This window comes from Trichosurus vulpecula, chromosome 6 (assembly GCF_011100635.1).
Source record: "Trichosurus vulpecula isolate mTriVul1 chromosome 6, mTriVul1.pri, whole genome shotgun sequence".
NCBI classification, from domain to species: domain Eukaryota; kingdom Metazoa; phylum Chordata; class Mammalia; order Diprotodontia; family Phalangeridae; genus Trichosurus; species Trichosurus vulpecula.
Window position 1 is genome coordinate 282,827,221 of NC_050578.1, and position 23,956 is coordinate 282,851,176.

Consider the following 23,956-nt stretch of genomic DNA (forward strand, 5'->3'; position numbering starts at 1 on the left):
GCCTCATGCTGTAGATGGGTCAGGAAGCTTGGGGGCCACCTGTCCATCCATCTGAGCGCCAGGCGATTCAGGAGTGAAGGAGGTCAGATTGAAGGTTTAGTGCTTCTAGCTCAGACTAAAGGCAAGTGTAGATGAGGCTGAAGGCCTACAGTCATCTGGCAGCATGGCCCAAAGTGGGTCCCATGGCATGGGCTGACTTCTCTGGCAGTCAGGCAACAAGCATTTTATTCAGCACCTACTATGTGCCAGGCACTGTGCTAAGTGCAGGGAATGCAAGAAAGGCAAAAGCCAGTCCCTGCCAGTCCCGTGGGGAAGACAGTGTGCAAACTGCTCTGGACTAAGACACTCTGGAAAGGGGGTTGGGGGTGATCCACAGAAGAAGGCACTGGCATGAAGGAAAGGCTTCCTGGAGGGGCCTGCAGGAAGGCAGGGAAGCCAGGAGGCTGAGAAGGGGAGGGAGAGCGAGCCAGGCCTGGGGGACGGGCAGAGAGCATCCCCGGAGCTGAGAAATGGACCTGCCAGGAGGCTGGGGGTACTGGACCTAGGAGGGTGTATTGGGGCCTGAGGCATCAGAGGCCTAGAAGGGGGGAGGGGACAGGCTGTTAGGGCTCTGAACTCCCAGTAAAGCATTTTGGGTTTGCTCCTGGGGGTGCTAGGGAGCCACAGGGCTTAGGGAGTGGAGGCATGGTGGGGCAGGGGGAAAGAGGATATGAACTTTAGGAAAATTACTTTGGAGACTAAACAGAGAATAGACTGTAGGGGAGAGACTGAGGCAGGCAGACCCAGGTGTGAGGGCCTGCACCAGGGTGAGGGCAGGGGCAGAGCAGAGAAGGGAGGCAAGACCTGCAGATTTAACAACAGACAGGATGGAGGGGGGGATGATTGGGCTGGGGGGTGAGAGAGGAGTCAGTTAACTGAGGAAGGGTCCTCCAGGGGCCTGACAGTCACCAACACCCTTGGACTAATGGATCTCCTCCAAGACTAGCCTTCCTGCCCCTGGCCATGTGGACTTGACCCGGGGTGCCAATACCCAAGCAGTGGGTTTGCTCACTTGTCAGGGCAGACATGGTAGGTGGGCAGGGGTGGCTGTAGGAAGCACCTCTCCCTTGAGATCACTACCCTGGATGATGCCCTTGACCAGCCATGTCCCCACACTGGGGGTCTCATCCCCATCCTACCACCCTGCTGCCACCCAAGGCGGTGCAGCTGTGCCCAAGCAGGGCAGCCTGCTTGGGGTCAGGGGGGAAGAAGAGTGCTGGCCTCGGACCTTTGTCTCTTCCCCTTCCCCCAATAAACATTCTCCAAGAGCCAGAATTCCCAGCTTTGCCTTCTTTATCCTGGCTCTGTCGTTGGCACCCCAGGGCTCTCCTAGAGCCAGAGCCCTGCCACCAGGCCAGTAGCGGGCAGCAGGACCAGAGGGGCCCTTTTCCTGCATTTGGCCCCCCAAAGAGCCACCAATAGTATTTGACTCTGAAAAGATTTGACCACTCAGACATGGGGAGGGGCTGGCATCCCAGTTCTACCAGCCAATCAGTAACCTTCAAGGCCCCCTCATTGGTTGCATCTGCTAACCAATCGGCTGCCAGAGATTCAGGCTTTAAAAGCATGATTGGAGTTGGGCATGGCCATCTAGCTGGGGCCAGCCTTGGAGGGAACTCAAGTCTGAGACTCAGTGAGTCTGAGTCATTAACTTAGAATGTGACTTTGGGGAAGGTCTGCCCTGCTGGGCCTCAGTTTCCCTATATATAATATGACCCTGTGTGACTGTCAATTGCCCCAGGGACACTTTGGACATCCCCAAGGCCCATGCATGCTTGCAGTGACCAGTGAGAGGGAAAGGGCAGAGCGACCAGCTGAACTTCGAAAGCTTTATTTACATGGCTAAAGTTTCTGGAGAGGGCAGGGCCCCACTCTACGGCAGACCAGGGGGCAGGGGCTGACTTCTGCTTCTTTTTCCATCCCCTCTCACTGGCTTGGGCCCTTTGGAAAAGTGCAGCCAAGCAGAGTTGAGCCTGTGCAGGGGTCCTTGGGGCCACAGGGCAGGGCGAGGAGCCGGGTTTTGAGGGGCTGAGTGAAGGGCTGGCCTTGGCAAAGGAGCGGGAGAAATGAGCCTAGAATAAATAGGGCTGCGGTGGAGGGAGGAGGCTTGGGAGGTGGACGGTTGAGTGGGCAAGCCAGTGGGCAGTTGCAGGCAGGTGGGCAGGCAGGCCTAGGACTCAGTCTCAAACATCTTCTTCCTGCCCTCCATTCCAGATTTTTCTTCAATGTTCTTCCTCCAGTCACCCACATCACGAAGGTCCCTTTCCTGGAGGTGATAACAGATAGAAGCTCAGTTGTAGCCCCTCCTCCCGTGCCTAGCCCAGCCCACCCACAGCAGGGGGCTTTGACCTCAGTGATGTCCTCTGGAGAGCCAAGGAAGAGCAGGCCTGTCCTGGAGGGACAGAAGTCAGCTAGACTTGGTCCCACTAGTGCCTTGGTCACCCTGGGCCTCAGTTCCCTCTCTTGGAATAGAGGGGAGAATCTCCACTTTGGAAAGTTAGGGAGGTGGGGGATGGGAGCCATGGTTGATGTGGGAGAGGTCAAACCTTGTGGGGCACGAAATACCACCCCCTAGTGTTCAGGGCCTAAAAGTAAGAGATTCCAAGGGAATCATCTGTAAGGGCTGCATGTGTCCCCTCCACCATCGCCTTCTCTTGCAGGGCTAAGGGGCTTCCTGAAGCTTGGGGGCCTCAGGCACTGCTGGTGCCCAGAGCTGGAATTAGCTGGGGGCTGAGCAACCTCCTCAGAGTTGTGAATGTTTATTCCAGGACAGCAGAAGCATCCTGGTCCCCAGAACACCCAGCACACACGTGGTTCATGGCTCCAAGTCCCAGATCCACCACCTATGTCTGTGGCTGTGGGCAAATCCCTTAACCCCTCTGTCCCCATTTCCTCAGGCCTGAAACAGGTCTAATCCCACCCACTACTGGGAAAGTTGTATTCAGCAGACACCAGGGCCATGGAGGGTGGGTGTGAGCAGCCCAAGGGAAGGAAGAGCAGGCAGTGAGCCATAAGGGCTGAGGGAGGAGGGAATGGAGGAAGGTGGAGGGCTGAAGAAGGGAGAAGGATGGAAGGAGGAGGGAGAAGAGAGGAGGAAGGTGAGGGCTGAGGGAGGAGGGAGGAGAGAGGAGAGTGAAGGGCTGAGGGAAGGGGGAAGAGGGTGAAGGGCTGAGGGAGGAGGGAAAAGAGTGAAGGGCTGAGGGAAGAGGGAAGAGGGTGAAGGGTTGAGTGCTGGGGGGAGGAGGGACACTCCCTCCCCCTCTTACCTTCTCAGTGTCCTCTTTCTTCACTTGCTTCAGGTTGGCCCTCAGGTCCATACACACCTTGTGCTTGGAGCCCAGCAGTGCCTTCAGCATGGCATCAGCGGACATCCGCACCCTCCTCAGAGGAGGCCTCTTGAACTTGCCCCGAAGGTCAAAGAGTTTCTGGTTCATGTCTTCCAGCTGCAGGGAGGCAGGGGAATGCCATGTCCCTCCCAGTGACCAGGGGCTCCCGCACCCCAAGACAGGTGGTTCCCCGAGGTTCTCCTTCCTGGTGGCTCCACTGGTCCCCCCTTCCCCCACTGGCACCCCCCACAACAGAGAAGGAGAAGGGGAGGATCCAAGCACCCATAAGAAAACAGAGCCATGGCAGGAGCTAGTAGGACCAAGGGGGCCCAAGGCCTGCAGCAGGGGCTGGGGCAGGGCCCCAGGGCCTTCAACATACCTCCTTGGTGCTTTTCTGAACCTTCATTTCCATATCGTACTTCTCTTCTTCAGCTGCATCGACCTTGGCGTGTAGCTGCCGGCACAGGTCCTGGGGGTGGGGGTGGGCATGAGGGGGAGGTCTGGGTTAATGGTCAAGCAGACACCAAGACTCCCTGCCTTCGGCCCAGATCTGCTCTCAGCATAGAACTGCCTGATGCCTGGGGCCAGGACGGAGCTGTCCAGCATGAGGAGGAGCTGCCCAGAAGAGCTTAGGCAGGGGTGGTTGGATGCCCCCAGTTGCTGGGGTTGGTGTGGAGGAGATACCACCAGGGAGGATTGGACTGGACGGATGCCTCTTGGGTATCCAGCCTGCTGCTGGAATTCTGGGCAAATCTCATCCCTGTAGAGGTGACCCAGGCTGGGCACCTGGATTCTGAAGCAAGGGTTTGGACAATGTCGTGGAAGGCAGACTCACACAGGCTGGGGGAAGGGGGCAGCCTGTGGAGGGGACTCACTAGGGAGGGTGTGGTGGGGTTCTGGGAACCAGAGCCAGGAAGGGACTCCCCTGGGACACACAGAGGCAGGGGTGAAGCGCAGAGGGGACTCAGGTGTCCTAGTCCCCAGCCCCGAAATCTGACAGTAGGCAAGCCACACCATGGAGAGCCAGAGCGGATGGGGCAGGGAGCAAGGGACTGGCCCCTGTTACCTGTACTTCAGACATAGACCCTGGCAGGTGCAAGGGTGGGCAGTGCTCAGACAGGTAGTTGGCTTTCTCTGATTCACGGCGGCTTTCTTCTTTCTCTAGTTCAGTGGCAGCTATCTGGAGCATGACACTCTGGGAGGAGCAGCCCCCAAGAAAGATGGGGAGATGTGTGAGTGGGGCAGGGACACTCACAGGGCAGTAGAGCCCCTTGCACCCCCAAATACCCCAAAGGTCCCCCAGCCCCGTCAGGGACCCTGCCCACTCTTGCTGCTGCCCTGGGACCAGAGCAGCCCATTTGGAAACTCAACTACAGTCTGCTGGTGGAAGCATCACTCCTCACCATCCGTCCTTATTCTCTGATCCTTATTTTGGGTCCCTTTTATCTCTCCCTAACCTCCAGGCTTCAGATTCCCCCCCCCAAGAGAAGTCCTGTATCCTTCTCCTGTCTGCCCCTTAGCTGGGGACATGGCACATGGCACATGGAGGGCCCCAGGAAAGACTGGTTACCATAACAGGCAACCCAGTGGTTCTGGTGCCCCAGGCTCCTCCAATGAAAGCTGCTGTTGGCCAAGAAGGGCAAAGGGCACAATCCTTGGGGAGAAAGCCCAGTCTGGGGCTTACTGGGAAGAGAGGAGAAGGGACAGGATGGGGAGAGAGGAGGGGAGGGGAGGGGGGGAAGAGAGAGGAAAAGGAACGGGATGGAGAGAGAAGAGGTGAAGGGGGAGGGGAAGAGAGGAAAAGGAGGGGAGAGAAGAGAAGGTGGAGGGAAGAGAGGAGGGGGAGGGGGAAGAGAGAGGAGAAGGGGAGAGAGAAGGGGGGAGAGAAGGGGGGAGAGAAGGGGGGAGAGAAGAGGGGAGAGAAGGGGGGAGAGAAGGGGGGAGAGAAGAGGCCACTCGGCCGCATACCTTCAGGTGCTGCCTGCGGGCAGTGATGGCCCTGTTCCTTTTCTGAAGAGGGCAGAGGGAAACAGGTTAGGCTTGTGTCCTGCCTGCCCCCTTCCCCATTTCCCCGATCCAGCCTCTCTTCCTCCTTGCACTTCTTTGACCTTAAGAGACCCTGACCCCTGTCCAGGTAAGAAGGAAACTCAAGGCAGGAGCAAGCCCCCCCCCCCCATGCCCCCTCAGTTACACATAGGCATCATGGGCATCATCATCGTCTCTCAGTAGTTGGCTTCTACCAGGTAGACATAGGGCCTGCTTCTCTCCCATTTCAAAGAAAGGGAAAAGCAAGGCCCAGAATCTCTCATCACAATAACCACTGACCTGTCTAGAGGGCTTTTAGGCTTGTTACACCAGAGATGTCAAGCACAGAGCCCAGGTTCCCACTGGGAACCAGGTAAAAGTGTAATTGGGAAATATTCAACAAAATTAGTAAAAATCTAAGATACGGATAATATTACAACGCTGTTTCCCGTGCCAGGGTGCAGCCTGCAGGCGTCCTGGACAGCTGTCTCCTTTTCTGTTGGAGCTCGGTGCCCCTGCTTAACCCCCTTTATCTCATTTGAGTCTCAGAGTAAGCCGACGGCAGGCTCTATAGGCATTATGCCCATTTTACAGCTGGGGAAACTGAGGCTGACAGAGGTGAGGTGGCTTGCCCAGTCAGGGTCACGCAGCGACCAGTGTCTGAGGTGGGATGTGAACCCCGGAGCTCCCCTGGCTCTGGAGGCAGATTTCCCCCCACCAGCTCATGGCCCCTCCCAGAATAGCCTTCATCCTCCATTCAGAGGTGCCAGCCGTGCCCTGCCCCCCTCAGCCTCAGTTTCATCATCTGTAAATTAGGCATGCTAACCCTGCCTCTGCCGGTGGTGAAATCTTTTCGTTATAGTTTGATATATTTTGTTATAGGTTTTGTTATAATTATATATCATTTAATTATGTATAATTAACTTCTTAATTAATATAGTTATACATCATTACCGGGAGTGGGGTGAGGTGGGAGGCAGGGTACAGGAGCCTGAACCGGCCTCCAGGCTTTGGCTCTTTCTCTGTGCCCCTCCCCTTCCCTCCCCTCTTGAGGATGGGGGAGGGGTCTGGAGGTGCTCCTGCCAGAGGCTGGAGGTGTGGGCACGAACCCCTGGGGGGAGCGCATGCCGCAGGTGGAGGGGAGGAGGGGGAGGCCTCTCTTTCTTCACTTCCTCTGCTCCTAGGGTTCAGCCTGACCACTTCCTCAGTTTCACCAGGCTAGTGTATGTGTATGGGGGTGGGGAAACAGAGTGCAAGGAGGGACCAGGCCTGGCCCAGGGTGGGCAGGAGGGATGGGGGGGAGGGGTGGGAGCCAGGTCGGAGCATGCTGGAATAGGGGAGGCAGGGAGCCAGAGATGGTGAGGTGTTGAGGGTCAATTGGGAATGGGCTGGGGGGCATTGCCGGGGGTTCAGGTATGGGTGCCAGGCAAGTGGGCGCAGGGAACAGCTGAGCCTCGGGCCCAGCTTTATGGGGGGGGTCCTGAGGAGCAGCCCAGCTTTTCTACCCCTAGGAGTGAGGCCCCCAGAGGGCAAGGAGGGGTCTCTCCATCCAGGGCACATCCCCACATCCTGGACCTTGAGCCCTGGGAAGCCCAAGGCTCCCCAAGGGCGGCAGACCCAGATTGCCTCCCCATCCACGTGGATCATCATCCCCCCAGACTCACACACCACCATCTTGCTATATTTGTCATGCACCCACTGAGCCAGTGGAATCTTTGATTCTTTAATTCCTCCAGATGGGTCCCTGTCCCTACAGGACAGACAGCCCAGGACAGTGTGAGGTTTGGGGGGTTCTTAGGCCCTGTAACCTTGGCCTCGCCTGAGCCAGCTCCTTAGAAGACAGATTTAGTCTGGGGAAGACTGCCTTGGCCAGAGTATTTCAGGTGCTTGGGTGTGGGGAGACAAGAGAATCCCCCTGCCCTAAGGAGAGGAAATAAAGAGCTGCTCCAAGCCCTGGATAGGGTCCCCTTTGTCCTATCCACATCCCCACCCCCATCCCTCTCCCTGCCTCAGGTCTCATCCCCAAAGCTCCAGTCCCATCCCCGTCCCCCTCCTCAGCTGGTCCTTACCTCTTCACTGGTCAGGGAGGGAGGGAAGGGAGAAAAAGAAAGAGAGAAGACATGTTAGACTCAGGCTTAGAGAATGAGGGCTGGAAAATCAGGTGAAGCTGAGGTGGGGGCGGGGGAAAGCCACAAGGGGGGGATACTCACTCTCCCATCTTGAGGTCTTGGTGTTAGAACCTGTGGGGATAGGAAGACAAAAGGTAAATGGAGCCCCCTCCCCAACTAGAGGGGTCCCCTCGAAAGGTTTAAAGGGTTCCTGGGACCCCCCAGCCAAGGGCCCTTTCCTCCCTGGCCAACCTCGTCTAGGAAAATGCCCAAGAGTCAGAGAAAGTGCTTCTAAAAATGGGATGATATTTGTGCTTGGGGGGAGGGGGGGCTGGATTACAAATTGGTGCAGCAGCTGTTTCCTTGAGTGACTCCTTCCCCACCCAACTCAGGCTGAGTCTTCACTAAGGGGACAGGCCAGCACAGGTGGCCTCTCAGGCCAGAGGAGAGGAGATATTTATAGCCCTGGCCCCCTTCAGCCCCTTGCCCAAGGGAGAAGAGAATGACTCCACCCTTCAGCCCATCCCCTGGGGTGGGGGGGTGGGGAGCTCTTCTCAGGACTTGGTAATGGCAAGAAGAGTGACCCTCCAGGCCCCCCATTCACCCCAGCTTCTTCAGGAGGGGGATTGAGTCACCCAGGAAGTACTTCTCCAAATAAGGTCCAATGCTCATCTCCAACTTGAACCTCAAGATACAGCCAAAGGGACATGGGGGCCCTGGGCTCTTCACCACCACCATGGAAGTCCTGCTGTGAGCCAGCTAGAGTAGAGTGAACTCTCCCACAGAGAACTTGTTCCCAGCAGAGTGCCTCCACCTTGAATTTCACCTGCTTCCTCCCTGGCAGCCTCACCCCAATCCTCAGAGCCCCCAGCCCTCAGGGACCCCTGCCCCCAGACACTTACCTAGTTTCCCTGAAAAGTATACAGCAGACGGTAAGAGGTCAGGATATGAGATGGAGTCCCAGCAGCTGGGCCCAGTGGGAGGGGGTATAAATGGGCGTCTAGGGCGGGGGCCCTAGCTCTGTAAGGGCATGGCAGCTTTCTCAGACCAATGAGGGACGGAGACTCAGAGAGCTCCCTAGGGAGTCCTGGAGATGTGGGGGGCAGTGGAGGGAGAGGATCCATCAAGGGAGAGGGAGGAGAGAGAGGAGGAGGAGGGCTAGACAGGGACAAGTCTATTTAGGGCTGTGTGACAAACCCAAGATACCTCGGGCTTCTAAGGAGCTACACTAGGCACAGTGTCTATCCAGATCAGACCTCTTGTGAGCTGCAGAAAGCCAAGGGCCAGAGAGAGGCATGGCTCTGCCCAGGGCTCCTCAGCAGTGTGCTCTGAGAGAGAGGACACTGCCTGCAGGTCATACGAACAAATGGCATGGCCGTCTGAGTTCGGGGAAAACCTAGGTTTCGATCTTACCTCCATCCCTTGCTATCTGTGCGATCTAAGACAACAGAGTGCTTTAGCCTTGTTTTTCCCATACATACAATGGGGATACGCAGACCACCCTCCTCATGGGGCTCCTGACAGTCAATGAGCCTTTATTAAGCACCTACTGTGTGCAAAGCACCATGCTAAAGTGCTAGGGTTACAAAGAAAGGCAAACACACATTCCCTTCCCTCAAGGAGGTCATAATCTAATGGGGAAGACAACAGGTGAATAACTAGATGCATTGAGAAACTATACACAGAACATAGAACGTCATCTCCAGGGAAAAGTATTAATAGTGGAAGGGGGCCTGGAAAGGTCTCTGCTGGAGGAAAATCAGGAGGTGGAAGTGAGGAGGGAGGGCATTCCAGGCATAGGACACAGCCAATGCAAAGACTTGGAGTCAGGAGATGGAGTGTTGGCCAGTGGGGCTGGATCACAGAGTGGATGGAGGGAAGAAGACTAGAAAAGTGGGAAGGGGGCTCATTGTGAAGGGCTTTAAATAAATAAATAAACCAGAGTTTATATTTGATCCTGGATATAATAGAAAGACTGGGGGGTATAACATGGTCTAATCTATGCTTTAGAAGAAAATTACCTTGGCAGCTGAGTAGAGGATTGACTGGAGGGGGAGAGGGGGAGAGACTCGAGGCAGGTAGACCCTCCCTCCTTCCCCACCCCCAAGCACTATTGCAATAATTCTGGAGTGAGAGAATGAAGGTCCATATCATGGTGAAGGCAGTGTCTGAGGAGAGAAGGGGACATACATGACAGATGTTGCAGAGGTGAAATTGACCAGAGATGCAGCAGAAGTGAAATCAACCAGAGGTGCAGCAGAAGTGAAATCAACCAGAGGTGCAGCAGAGGCGAAATCGACCAGAGGTGCTGCAGAGGTGAAATCGACAGGCCTTGGCACCATATTGGATCTGGGGCATGAGAGAGAGTGAGGCATCCAGGATGCCTTCTAGGTTGGGAGCCTGAGGGATTGGGAGGATGATGATGCCCTGGACATCACTGGGAAGTTAGGAAGAAGAGGGGTGGGGAACGATAATGAGTTCAGCTTGGGAAATGTTAGATTTAAGATGTCTCTGGGACATCTACTTTGAGGTGCCAGAAAGGCAGTTGAAGATGTGAGACTGGTCTGGAGAGACGTCAGGCCTGGATAAGGAGATCTGAAAATCATCAGCATAGAGATGGCAATTAAATCCCTGGGAGCTGATGTGTTTGTCCTTCATTCTGGAAGAGGACCATGACATCAGGGAATGATGCCATGACTCGAAGTTGGCTTTGATTTGAGTGGGGGAGAGCTGTGCAAGGTCACCTGCCTCACTTTCTCCTCCAGAGCCATCTGGGTCCAGTGACCAGATATTCATCAGGATGCACTGGGAGACCCTGGCCTTTTCGGGTCTTTTCAGGTTCTCACTTTGAGTGAGGTCATAGGCCTCTTTAAGAAAGTCATCGAGGGATGGCCCCTTTAATCAAAACTCAAAAAAAGAAAAGTTGGTGAGTTGGGGAATTGGGGAGATCACCAAAGAAGATAAATTTGAGGGAGAAGGGAAGAAAGGAAGGCTCTGCATCCAGCCCTGAGGGACACCTGTCCTTATCAGACCTGATCCAGATAAGAATCCTAACCAGGAGACCGAGAAGGAGTGTAATATAGGGAGTGCCCAGAAAATCTAGAGATAAATGAGTGTCCGGAAGGAGAGAGGGCCTGGAGGAGGATAGAGGAAAGGTCACTGGATTTGACCATAACTTTGCAAGGCCAAAAAGCTGAGGGGAGGGAGAAGGGTGAGGGGCAGCTCTCACCGACCCCTATCTCTTAGTTCAGCCCCTTCCTGCCTGACCGCCCCAGGGGCAGTTGTGCAGCTGAAGAGGATCCTGGGAGAGTAGATGCTTAACCCAAAGCTTAGATGAGGTTCAGGTGGAGGGGAAAGGAGCCCTCCCATTGCCCTCCCAAAGCAGTGCCCTTTCATACTGAGGGGAGTTCCCCTGGGGCCAAGCCTAGAGCTGGGAGTGGGTTCAGCAAGTCTTGAAAGGGAATTCTGACCTCCAGCATTCCCACTGTGTGGGCAGTCAACGCCTCATCCAGTGTCCAACAGTGTGGACGTTCCCCCCCTCAACCAACTCCCCCTCACTCCCAATTAACATTTGAATGTGTTTACTTAAGGGATGGTCACCTGCTACCACCTACTGGTCAATCAGGGAAATGCAGGCAGGATAGTTTATGGATTTTTCACGTCCGCATTAGAATGGAGCTTGGATATCCTTTTTTCCTGCCTCCCCTGTTCAGCCAGCAGAGAAATTAGAACCCACTCCCTTCTGTCCCCTCCATTTCTGATCTTTCCTATCTTGCCCCCTTCTCTAATCCTCCAAAGGAAAGGCGGCATTAACCAAGGAAACAGCACCAGAAAACATTTAAAAAACCAAAATTTCCCAGGGCAGAAGAGGCTTGTGAATTAGATGTCCCTGTGGCCTCGGTGGCCTCAGAGCTTACAATCTGCGTGGCCTTAGGCAAACCCCTGCCCGCTCTGGGGCCTCCGTTCCTCCATCAGAGTCCCTGCCTGATTCATCACCCTCCTAGGGGGCGGCTTGGCTGAGAAGTGGATGGGAAATCTGGCCAGCAGAAGAGCCCTGCCTCATGTGCGATGTGTCTGTGGCTCCTGAGGCTGACTCCGGACCAGCCAGTGTCCTGAGAATATTGAGAAGTCTGTGCCACTGGGCTATGGGCCACCGGACTTGGGCTAGCATGTCTGACCAGTGGTGCAGCTGGTGGCCGCTGGCTCGGCAGCCCAGGAGGAGCTTCCCCAAGGGCACCCCCCGGGACACATGGCTGTGGCCCCAGACAGACACCAGCAGGTCCACATTCTAGGGAGGCAGAGGGTGGAAACAAGACACAGGATTAGCCCTTCCCTTGAGAGCCCCTGGCACCCCACACCTCTGGGCCCCCTCCACAAGAAAGGTTGGGAGCTAGGGTGGGGGAGGGGTGGCTGTTGCTGGGCGCTGGGACCCTGGGCAGCTGGAGGCCTCCTGGTAGGGGGTGGAATGTGGAAGGAGGACAGCATCCCGAGGGTACTAGAGTCAGCTCAAACTGGCTCTGGAGAGCTGGTTGTTAAATTGTCGTCACAAACATCTGGGAAACGGCAAAGGCGGCAAATCAGAACTTGATTTGTCTAGACTTCAAAGAGTGATGGAGAAAATGGCCGTGATGCAGATTAAACCGAACAGTGCATTGGACTCTTTTGGGGAGGGAGAGCCAGTTGTTAAACATTTCTCAACACCCCCCCTGGCTGTGCCCTCTTTAGGGCCACATTGAAGGGATGCTGGGGCAGACATTCCTCTGCAGACAGCCACTGGAGCGGAAACTTTGGGCGGTAACAGCCATGATGTGTGGGAGTAAATGGGACCACCCCAGACCAGCTGGACCCTGACCCAAGGGCTGCCTTTATCACCGGACAAGAAGAGGCTGGACAAGAGGAGGGCCTCAGAGACCAGCCACTCCAGGAAACGGAGAAGGGGCTTGTCACACATAATGAGTGACAGAAATACTGGATGGAAGCCTCGAGCAGAGGAAGGCTGAGTGTGCCTGCAGGTAAGACCTTCCAAGAATCTAAACTGGTCAGGACTGTCATAGACCGCCTTGGAAGGTGTAGGTAATGAGTTCCTCATCACTACAGGTGCTCAAGAAGCTTCCTGGAGGCTTCAGACATCGTGACTGCCCTGGGAGGGAGGCTGCAGAGATCCCTCCCAGCCCTGACACTCCAGCCTTGTAAGACCACATTCACCCTGCCTGCTCCTCCCCTCCCCACCCCCTCCCCGCCCCCATCAAGCTGCTGTCCTCCGGAGGTAGAGGCCACTTCACCTGTGACACAGTGTGAGGTTCTGTTGACTGGGAGGGAGGAAGAGGCGACTTTCCTCCTCTGTCTGTCTCCCCCTCGTGTCCAGTACAGGAATGGGCAGAAGAAAGACTGAGCTGATGATAGATAATGACCCCAGGGGCTCCAGCTCCCAGCCAGGGATGCCCCTGACATGTGTGCTGGTATTGTCCTCGCATGTCCCCAGGATATAGAGGGAGTAGGGCAGGGGAAGGGAAAGGGGGCCCCTGACCCAGAGAAGGTGACCAGGAAAGAGGCAGTCCCACCTGCCCTGGCCCTTCCACCCCCATCACCTGCCTAGGCTTTCTGTTGTGTCAGTGAGCAGCTCGAAGCCTCTCCTGAAGGCCCGGGGCTCCCTAGAACTGGCCCCTGCAGACACCCTGAGCTGGGGAAGGCTCCCACATGCCCCAGCCTTGGCCAGGCTCTTACTGTGGGGAGAATGGAGACCTGGAAAAATGCCGCCACTGAGGAACTGGACGAGGGTCAGCACTGCCTGTGTGCTTCCTCTTTATTGTGGGACAGCCTCCATGGTGAGAGGGTGGTGTAAGGAAAAGGCCCATTCTAGCCATTTCCCAACTGGGAAAGGCTGAGGTCCCCAGAGCTGCCTTTCCCTGCCTGCTGCCCAGGGGACTCCTCCTAGGAGCCAGGCAGAGGGAGCCTCGGGCCCTTCTTTATCTGCAGTGCCTTGTCCACCTCCTCAGGGGACTGCAGTCTGTGCCACTGGGCTATGGGCCGCCGGGCGTGGGCCAGCATGTCTGACCAGTGGTGCAGCTGGTGGCCGCTGGCTCGGCAGCCCAGGAGGAGCTTCCCCAAGGGCTCCCCCCTGGACACACGGCTGTGGCCCCAGACGGATACCAGCAGGTCCACGTTCTAGGGAGGCAGAGGGTGGAAACAAGACACAGGATTAGCCCTTCCCTTGAGAGCCCCGGGCACCCCACACCTCTGGGCCCCCTCCACAAGGAAGCCCACCTGGATCTGACTGAACGGCACCAGAAAGGTGAAGGCTTCATTGAAATAGGGGCTGGACGTGTTTCTCTTCATGCTTGTCTTCTTCTTCTTCCACCTTTTCCGGTTCAGGAGGAGCTGAACCTTCACATAGGAGTCTGGGGAGGAGGAGAAGGGGCTGATCTCTGTGCCACAGCCCCCTTCCCTGGGGCCCTCCCCCTAGACCCAGCCTGGAGGTCCCCTACCTGGCAGCCCCTGCCGCAGGCCTCGAGCCTCCAGGACCACCACCGTCAGCTTTCCTGTGCTGGGGACGTAGCGGAGAGAGAAGCACAGCTCCCCCATCTGCTCCTGCTGCATGTGGGACAGAAAGCAGAGTCAGCGCGGCCAGACCTTCCTGCCTCACTGTGTAGGATGGAGGGTCTCGGAGCCTCTATTTTTCCCATTCTGTGAAATGGGTGGAAGTAGACGTAGGTCTTCCTTGTCTCCTCCCTGTGATGTAGTACGCAGGCACCTCTGCTGCCACCCTAACCCATTCCTCTCTTCCAAGGCCAGACTCCTAGAAAAAGCTATCTCTACCCACTGCCTGTCTGCACTGCTTCTCCTCCACCGAAGTCCAGCCCACAGCCTCCTCCCTGCTCTCTCCAAACCCGTGGCCTTTTTTCAGGCCTCCTCCTTTGGATGCTGCGCGCCCCCCCATGGGTGCCCTCTCTTCTCTGGGTCTTGGGGACTCTGTTTCTCCTGCTCACCTCTTCCCTGTATCACCTCTCCTCCTCCGGTGCCCCACCCCTTTATGGATGACCATCCCCCATTTCCTGCCCTCTTAGCATGGGCTACTCCCTAGAGCTCCCCCCCACCTATGCTTTAGCCCAACAGATCGGCTTGCTGTCCTCCAAATGCAAAATTCATCTCCCACCTGGGATGCCCCCCCCCATCTCCTGGACCTTTCCCTTCGAGGCTGAGCTCAGTCACTACCCCCACCCTGAAGCCCTCTCCCGGGACTGCTTGAGGGCCAGACTGTCTTGTTTTGGTTTCTGGATCCCCCATGCCCAGGACAAGCCTCACACAGAGTATGCCCCTAATAGATAGCTGCTGGATTTCATTTCTGGCTTCCAGGGCCAGCCTTTGGGTCCCTGGAGCAGGACCTCAGCTCCACTTGAACTTTTCAGGTCCTGGAGATGTTGGAGAGGTTCCTTTACAGCACTGTGCCCAATGAGGGATTGAATGGGATCACCCATCCCTCCCCCCCATCTCCTTCCACCCCCCCCATCTCCTTCCATCCCCCCTGCCCTGGTTCTGACATTCTCCCTTAGGAGGGGTAGGGGGCCTCACCTCAGCCTGGCCTGGTGGTCCCAGCTCATACCACTGCTCCAAGACGTGTTGAAGATCACTCGTGCCCAGGGGAATTAGGAGCTCCCCGACTGGGGCATGGGGAGAGAAGCGGTGGAAGTCTAGGACCTGAATCACTAGGATGGCCTCAGGCAGCTCTGCTTGGGACACCTGATGGAGAAGAGGGAGGAGAGCCCTGGCATGAGCCTCCTTGGCTCCAGGCACCCCCAGCCCAGCCTGCTCCAGGCCCCCAAAACTCTACCTGGAAGACACAGCTCTCATTGAAGACAGGGCTGAGTGTCTGCCGGTGCACCTTGGTCTCGTGAATCTTCTGGGGGTCTGAAGTCAGGTAGATCTTGGCATAGGGGTCAGACATACCAGCAGCCTGCAGGGCCTTTAGATCAGCAGCCTCCTTCAGGCCGACCCTCAGCTGGGGGGATGGGGAGGGCCCTCAGGGAAGGGTGGCCTCCCCCAGCCCCCTTCTATGCCCCCTTCCAGGTGTCCCCTCCCCACTCCATCCTCCCCCAGCCCAGCCTTGACCGGTGGCTAAAGCAAGGTCACTGGCCTTCTCTGGGCCACAGATCACCCCTTTCTTTAATGAGAAGAATCATCTTGGATTCCCCATTGGTATGCCCCAAAGAAGAGTCAGCCTCGCCCACCTCCTGGCTCCGAAAGTTGTATTCCAGGGAGACCTGCACCCGTCCCCGCTTTGGGTCAGCCAGCCCCAGCTCCACATCATCCACATCGGGCTGCACCTGTGCGGAAGGAAGCCACAAGGACAGCGCCCCCCACCCCAAATCTGCCCCTTTCCCCTGCGGTCCTCCCAGGGAAGAGTCCCCGAGGCCAAGGATGAAGAGTTTGGGGTGGCGCTAGGCAGGTGCTATCTGAGGCCGGAGAGGTTGCTCTGGGGCTTCTGCTGGTGGGGGGGGGGCTGCAATGGATGTTCCCCTTGTTGCTGATCCTCCAAATGGCCTTGACCCCAGTCTTCTGCACAAGTCATCCTCTTCCCCCACCCCATCTCTAGAGTCCATGCAGGTTCATGGCCCACTTCACAAATGAGTGACCCTCATTAACAACTGCCCCACCCCCGAGAGAGGTGCCGTGATCATCTACACTAAGAAGGCAGGTGACTTGTCCAGCGTCACACAGCCAGTGTCTGAGGTCTTGCTGACTGCAATCCATCCCTCTGGACACCAGCCCCCTCCCAACATCTTCAGGCCTGGGAAGCACCTTCTCCCAGCAGAGAACCACAGAGAGGTTCGGCATCCTCACCATCCTTGCCGTGGCTACCACAAGCCCCAACCCCTTTGCTCTGGGTCTGGGTCAGGTTCTGCAGGGGGGCCTGTGGGTCCTGAGATTTTGTGAGTCTCACATTCAAGGCTCCCAAGCCCCCCACTCGATCTCCCAGCCCAGCCTGTCCCTTCACTGTCCTCCCAACAGAATCACGGCATGGGATAGCTGAGAGGGTCCCCAGGTAAGCCACAGCCACCCTGAGGCCATGCAGCTGCCTCTGCCTGGAGACCTCCGGGGAGGGAGAGCTCACTGCCATCTGAGGCAGCCCCTCCACACCGGGAGAGCTAAGTGGCCCCTGTGTGGCTTGCTGTCATTGATCCTGATGTGGCCCAGCAGAATCGACCCTCAGAGAGCTGGAGACGGCCACAAGCTGCCCAAGTCTTCCCTCGCGTGGTGGGGGCTCAAGGCCTACCCACCCTGGGTGTCCTCCTTCGGACACTCCAGTTTGTGAGTCCCCTTCCCTCCTTCCCTGGCCTGGAACACCCCACTCTCTTCCCCCCTGTACATTTATCCCTTATCCTTAATATCACTGTGGAAGCAGATGCAAATTTGAATCCCGTCTTTGGTTTCCGTGTGACCCTGACCTGGCTGAGTGAGGACTCCACTCCCTGGGCCTTTTCCTCCTCTGTACAATGGGGGCAGGGATGTCCTCCTGGGACCATGTCTGCTCACTGCGATCTCATCCTCCTGAGAGATCCTAAGCCAGCCCTCCTCTTGTGCCAGGCCTGTCTCCCCCTTCCCCGTCCCCCCTCCCTGGAGCAGGCAGCTGACTGCAGCTGGGCACTCACCAGGTGGGCACTGGTGGAATTTGAGGCCCTGCTCAGGCCCACAGTCTCCTTTTTCACCCTCTTCTTCCTTCGCCTCCGACAGCAGCAGCAGACGATGCAGAGCAAGCAGGAGACCAGCAGGAAGGCAACTCCCGCAAAGACGGTGATAAGCAGCCATCGAGGTACTGCGAAGCAGGTGGCAGAGAGCTGGGGGGGGTGGGGCAGCTGGCTCTGGGCCCCCGGCCCCCCACCCCGGGCCAGCTCCCGACCACCAGGGGGACCCACCTAGCCCAGACCACTCATCTTAAAGATAGAGAAACTGAGGTTCAAAAAGTGGTGCGGACTTGGGCATGCTCATCAGTAGCTGCCAGGGTAACTCTCCAAAGGGTCCTGTCTGGCCCTGCCCAGCACCAGCCCATGGACTCACAGGGGATCTTGTCCCAGACATCCTGGATGAATCCTGGGGCACCTTGGGTATGCACAGCAGAGGGGACAGAGGAGAGGCCTGGGTTGGTCTGATCTGCCGTAGTCATGTTCCTTGGGCCCCTGGAGGAAATATTGTCCCATCAGCCTGGGGAGTGGCAGGGGACCTCCCCTGGCCCACCCACCAAACCGTCAGCGTTCCCTGTCAGCGTTCCCTCGGGACAGGTCAGCAGGAGCCGGCTGCTGCACAGAGTCCTGGGAGCAGAGACCAGGCAACTCTGATGAATTAAGAGCTCCAGGGAGGGCAGGGACTAGATTAGAAATGAACCAACAAAGCTGTCCCTGCTGGCCAGGCCTTGGTTACTGTACCTGTCAGGACAGAAACGAGTACGAAGGCAGCGTAACACTGGGGTGGAGGTGGGGAATGCTGTGCAGGGTGGCATTACTCCCTCCCCTCTTAAATATTCCTGAACGCATAGGAAAGCCTTCCTAGAGAACTGAGGAGTAAAGGAAAAAGGCAGCCAGAAGGAACAGACTCCCCAAACAGGACGCGGCACTTGTCACCTCCACATCTTTGCATGGGCTGGGCCCCCTGGCTGGAATTCTCTCCTTTCTGCCCTCTAACTTGTGGAAGTCCCTTCAAGGCTCAGCTCAGGTGGCACTTCCTATACAAATAGGCCTTTCCTCATCTCCAGTCTTTAGTGCTCCCCTTCCCCAAATGGCTTCATATGGAGGATGTCCTCACAATTCATGCCCACCTCACGTCACCGACTAGAGTAGAAACTTGCTGAGAGCAGCCGCTAACTTGGGTTCTGTCCTCCAAATACTGCTGCCGTATTCCTACCCCCAAGCTCACGGACCTGGAGACTCGGAAAGGACCTCAGTATTTCCAGTGCCTAGGACAGTGCTTGGCACATGATAGGTACCTGGAACCTTGTTGGGGGGAACAAGCTAAAGGACAAAACAGGGAAGCTGGGCTGGAGGGGGAAAGGAAAGGGACCTGACCAGTAAGACCAGAGTGACGGTGGTTAGAGGGGCTGGGTTTCAGCTCCTGCTTCTTTGGGAAGGTCCCTAGAGTCTGTGCTCCTGACCAAGGTCAGGCTTGTGCCCAGACCCTTCCCCACAGTCTAGTTGAGACCTCCTGAAGCCAGGAGGTTTGGCCAAAGGGCAGCGGAGAGCGAGGAGGGAGGGCAGCAGGGGGCGGGGGGGGGGGAGCAGGGCGGGGGAGCCGGGGCTGGGGGGGGCAGCAGGAGGCAGGGAGGCAGCAGGAAGGGGGGAGCAGCAGGAAGGGGGTGCAGGGGACAGCAGGAAGGGGGGAACTTGGGGGGGGCGGGGAAGCAGCAGGGGGCAGGGGCAGCAGGCATGGAAGGAGAAGACTGTCCTGGAGCTGGAGGGACCTTGGGCAGTGTTCCTCATGGCTGAGTCAGGCACCGCACCCCACTCAGCCCAGGGTACAAGTGTGGGGGCACAGGAAGCAGATGCCTCCAGGACCACAAGGCAGGAGGAAGCCCACCTGGCCTGGCTCCAGGGTGGAGAAGGATGCAAGGAGAGAAGGTCCGCAGATGTAAGAGCCAGGAGGCCTGGGCTATCAGAACACCATCTCACCGCACCTCCCTAAAGGGAGCCAGACTGCAGCATGGCCTCCTCAGTTATCAGCATCCAGTCACCAGGAATTTGCTGGGCGGTGGCGGCTCCTGGCTGGCGAAGGCAGCCCTGGCCCGCCCAGCCGGCAGTCCCCGCTCCCCTCTGCTGCACTAGGGGGCAGCTGGCCAGGATCTGTGGGGACCTGAGCCTTCCTGGGGCTGGTTAAGACCTAGGAGTTTGGGGTGATTTTTCAAAGGCATGGAACACTCTTCTACTCCTCAGTCCCCATTCCTCCAGCCTGGCTTTTCGTCACATTCACACAGAGGTCTTGGGGCCTACCTTGGCTCAGTCCTGACTCCCCATCTTTGCTTACCAGGGATGCCCCTCCTCTAGCACAAGGATCTCTCCCTCTGCTCCTGCCCTGTGGCCCATGGCCATCCGCAATCCTCTCTGTTCTGTGACTCTTGTCTCCCAGTCCTCCTCCCTACTTCTAGACTGGGAGCTCTCCAGAGCCAGGGGGTCTCCTCCTTCTCCCATCTCTGTGGGTCTGTTACTTCCGAGTAGAACCCGGGCCAAGTACACTCTCTCTCCCACCTGGTCAGGCTAATTAGTCATGGGCGCTGCTGAAGAAGGCCTTGAGGGGAGCCTCCTGGGGGAGCTCAGGACAGAAGGAAGCAGACAAATCCTGAGGGAGGCTGCTTACCTGTGCCCCTTGGGCAAGTTGAGTCAGGCTCAGGAAGGAGTCATGGATGCCTTTCCCTCCTGGGCTGACCTGAGGGGCTGCATGGCTGTGGGCTAGCGGCCCAAGGCTGCCCTTCCTCTGGCCTCCTGCTGGACTGGAAATTCTTCTCTGCACTGGTGGGGAAGGACTTGGAGGAGCCCCACCTCAAGGCCCCGGAAGTCCTGAACCCTGGGAGCTAGAGAACTCCCTGGTCTGGGAGCAGGCCCTGCCAGGGACCCAAGGGAGTAGGCCTGGGGTCCCTTCCCAGACTCAGAGACAGTAGGAGAGGAGGCGGGAGGTGGGAGGAGGGAAGGAGGGGAGGAAGGAGGTAGGAGGAGGGAGGAGGGGAGGAGGGGAGGAAGGAGGTAGGAGGAGGGAGGAGGGAAGGAGGGAAAAGGGAGGTGGGAGGAGGGGAGGAGGGAGGAGGGGAGGTGGGAGGAGGTAGGTGGGAGGAGGCAGGAGGGGAGGAGGGAGGACATTTCTGAACATCTTTGCTTAGTTTCGAGCAATGGGCCCTCAAGCCTGGGCACAATGTGGGGGCAGTTAGGTGCCTCTTTTTTCACCCATGAAAAGTACGGCGTTCCTCTCTTAGAGGCCCATTACATTTGTCTTTTCCCCACTTAACAGTTAATTTTTTGCAATTACATGTAAAGATAGTTTTCAGCACTCACATTTACAAGATTCTGAGCTCCAAATTTCTTCCTCCCTTCCCCTCTCCCCCCATGTGATACAGGCTCCACATGTACAACCCTTTTAGACGTGTTTCCACATTGGTCGTGTTGCGAGGGAAGAATCAACACAAAAGGGAAAAGCCACAAGAAAGGGGGGAACGTGAACATGCCTGCTCCGATCGGCATTCAGGCTCCCAAACGCTTTCTCTTTCCCTGGATGTGGAAGCACTTTCCATCATGAGCCTTTTGGAGTTGTCTTGGGTCGTTGCATTGCTGAGAAGAGCCAAGTCTGTGGAAGTTGGTCACTGCACAGTGTGGCTGCTTCTGTGCACTGCGCCGCTGCAGACAATGTTCTCCTGGCTCAGCCCCCCTCGCTCAGCATCAGTTCGTGTAAGTCTTTCCAGGTTTTTCTGTCGCCTGCCCGCTCATCATTCTTACAGCACAACAGTAATCCATCACAACCATACACCACAACTTGTTCAGCCATTCCCCAAGGGATGGGCATCCCCTCAGCTTCCAATTCTTTGCCACCACAAAGAGAGCTGCTATAAATATTTGTGTACACGTGGGTCCTTTTCCCATTTTTACAGTCTCTTTGGAATACAGACTGGATCAAAGGGTATACAGAGTTTGATTGCCCTTTGGGCATAGTTCCAAATTGCTCTCCAGAATGGTAGGATCAGTTGACAACTCTACCAACAATGCATTGGTGTCCCAATTTTCCCACATCCTCTCCAGCATTTATCATTCTCCTGTCTTGTCACATCAGTCAATCTGGTAGGTGTGAGGCGGCACCCCAGAGTTGTTTTGATTTGCATTTCTCCAATCAATAGTGATTTAGAGCATTTTTTCATATAACTGTAGATATCTTTAATTTCTTCATCTGCAAACTGCCCATTCATATCCTTTGATCATCAATCGATTGGGAAATGACTTCTATTCTTACACGTTTGACTCGGTTCTCTCTGTATTTTAGAAGTGAGGCCTTTACCAGGGACACTGGCTGTAAAACATGTTCCCAAGCTCTCTGCTTCCTTCCTAATCTTGGTTGCATTGGCTTTGTTTCTTGCAAAACCTTTTAACTTTAATGTAATCAAAATCACCCACTTTGCATTTCGTGGTGTTCCCCAGCTCTTGTTTGGTCGTCAGTCCTTCCCTTCTCCACAGATCTGACAGCTAAACCATTCCTTGCTCTCCTAATTTGCTTATGGTATCAGTCTTCATACCTAAATCATGTGCCCATTTCAACCTTATCTGCCGTGCTGCTTCCCAGTTTTCCCAGCAGTTTTTGTCAAGTGGTAAGTTCTTATCCCAGAAACTAGAGTCTTGGGTTTATCAAACAGTAGATTACTACAGCCTTTGACCATTGTGTCTTGTGTAAGTTAGGCTCCTCTTGCTACAAGAAGGTGGGACCATGGCTGGGCGGAGGGACCCACCCTCTACAGTCCCCCAGTACAAATGCCATGAGGTTCTCTGGGTGTCACAGACTCCTTGGACAGAAGAGATTGTCCCTTTGGGGCACTCCTGACCTGCAAACCTGTTTGGCTCAGGCCATGGTCCAGCCTTTCTCAGGATCACAAAATCTCTGAATTTGAAGGCATGGCCAGGGCCGTCTGGCCAACCCAGACCTGAGCCAAGATGCTTCTGTGACATTCCTGGACAGTTGGAGGCTGTGCACCCCGTTAAGGCCCCAGTGGACGGGGAGAACACTACCTGCCCAGTCCTCCCTGCCCTCCCTACAAGGTCCTTCCACACTGGATCTGCTGATGTCTTCCTCTGTCCCTTTCCTCATCCTGCCCAGTGGGTCCAAGAAGAGCAGGGACTATGGCAAGAAGATTGCCCCATCATGCCCCAGCCATGATGCCCATTCATGAGGCTGGTGTCTCCCTGCCTGGCCTCAATGGGTGATCCAAGCTGAGCTGATGCTGCTACTCCGTCCTCTAGATTCTTGGCCTGGGTCATGATCCTTCCCCTTCTCTGCTTCCAGCCTGGACCCTGGGCTGCCCCCTCCCCTCCACTGCCCAGAAGCTGCAACTCCCCCAGGGCAGCTGCCCCATGAGGACTCCTGATCCCAGGGAGGGCACCTCCCGCCCAGGAGGGTCCCAGGTTTTTGGGCTACAGGGTGAAAGTGACAGTCTGGTTTTCTTGGGGGGGGGGGGCGGTATCTTTGATGCATGTGCACAGGCATGTGTATCCACATGTGTACACATGTAGCAGCATGTATGTGTATGCATGTGCTCTCTCTTTGGGGGGTTCTGTGCATTTGTGTGTAATTTGGGCAGGGGAGAAATGATCAAAGGGGGCCCCTCCACTGGGCTCCGGCTGCCGCCAAGCCCTCCACTTTCTGTTTCTAGGTCTGTGGAGTGACCTCTGTGTGACACGGTATGGGGGGAGGAGACATGTGATTGCATAGCCAGACATGGCCTTGGGGGGATGATCTATGGCTAAGACGTGTGACCGCAGCAGGAGGAGGCGCACGGCTGGGTGGGGGTGATGCTAGGAGACATTAGCTAGATGGGAGATATATGGTCATCTTGGGAGGCACAGCTGTGTGTCTGAGGCTGGGGGAAGAAAGAGAAAGCCAGTCCGGCCTGGCAGCCAAGGCCCTGCCCCCAGGGACCCCAACAGGGTGGGAAGGTGCTGGCTGGGCTGCCACGTCCCAACCTGGAGGGGTCTTCTGAGCTGGGGTGCTGGCCCATCCAAGGTGCTCTGTGTATGGGCCAAGTGGGGGCTGGATGGGAACCCTTGGGCCGAAGGACAAGGAAGCCATCTTCTAGGGAGACACTGAGATAGACTGTGACACCCCCACCCCCCCAGCCACCTCCCAACCCCCGCCTCACTGTCTGTCCATCTGTCAATCATTGGCCCAATCTGAACCTCCATCTGTCTCTCTGTTTCAGCCATCCATGTCCTTGGGACAGCCGGTGCCCTGGTCTGCCCACTCATCTGTCCCTGGGACAGGCTTGATGCACTTTGTCTATCTAGCTGTCCTTGGGAGAGAATGAACCCCACTGGTCCATCTGTCTGTCTCTGGGAGAGCCTAGATGCCATTTGTCCATCTGACTGTTCTTGAGACAGACTGGCCTTCCATCTGTCTGTCCTTCCATCTGGCCCTGAGAAAAACTGGCCTCCTTCTGTCCATTTTTCTATTGTGGTTGTAGATGGGCTTCTGTCTCTGTTTGTCCAGTCAGGCCATGAGAGAGACCGGAGCCCATCTGTCCATCTATCCATTCCTGAGACAGACCAGCAACCCATCTGTCCCTGAAAACGCCACATTTGTCTATGTCTGTTTGTCCCTGGAAAAAACTGCATCCCATCTGTCTGTCCATCCATCCGCCTCTGGAAAAACTGCTCTCTCTGCCCACCTTTCTCTTCCTGTCTCTTTGTCCATCCAGTTGGCCTCAGAGAGAGACTGGACCCATTTCTCATGCGT

General features: G+C 56.4%; 2 protein-coding genes across 2 annotated transcripts; both read right to left on the reverse strand.

Annotated features, from left to right (window-relative positions):
* Positions 1-1,961: 1,961 nt before the first annotated feature.
* TNNI2 (troponin I2, fast skeletal type) lies at positions 1,962-8,443 on the reverse strand. Its single transcript, XM_036764628.1, has 8 exons — positions 8,401-8,443; positions 7,601-7,630; positions 7,460-7,466; positions 5,334-5,375; positions 4,432-4,560; positions 3,745-3,834; positions 3,306-3,482; positions 1,962-2,305 (listed from the first exon to the last, which is right to left on the reverse strand). Exons 2-8 carry the CDS (start codon positions 7,606-7,608, stop codon positions 2,210-2,212), a joined length of 549 nt encoding a protein of 182 aa, XP_036620523.1. The 5' UTR covers positions 7,609-7,630; positions 8,401-8,443; the 3' UTR covers positions 1,962-2,209.
* Positions 8,444-13,429: 4,986 nt separating this feature from the next.
* Positions 13,430-19,885, reverse strand: SYT8 (synaptotagmin 8). Its single transcript, XM_036764794.1, has 9 exons — positions 19,835-19,885; positions 17,552-17,670; positions 17,146-17,309; positions 15,724-15,819; positions 15,327-15,494; positions 15,068-15,235; positions 13,984-14,089; positions 13,763-13,896; positions 13,430-13,663 (listed from the first exon to the last, which is right to left on the reverse strand). Exons 2-9 carry the CDS (start codon positions 17,655-17,657, stop codon positions 13,430-13,432), a joined length of 1,176 nt encoding a protein of 391 aa, XP_036620689.1. The 5' UTR covers positions 17,658-17,670; positions 19,835-19,885.
* Positions 19,886-23,956: the final 4,071 nt, after the last annotated feature.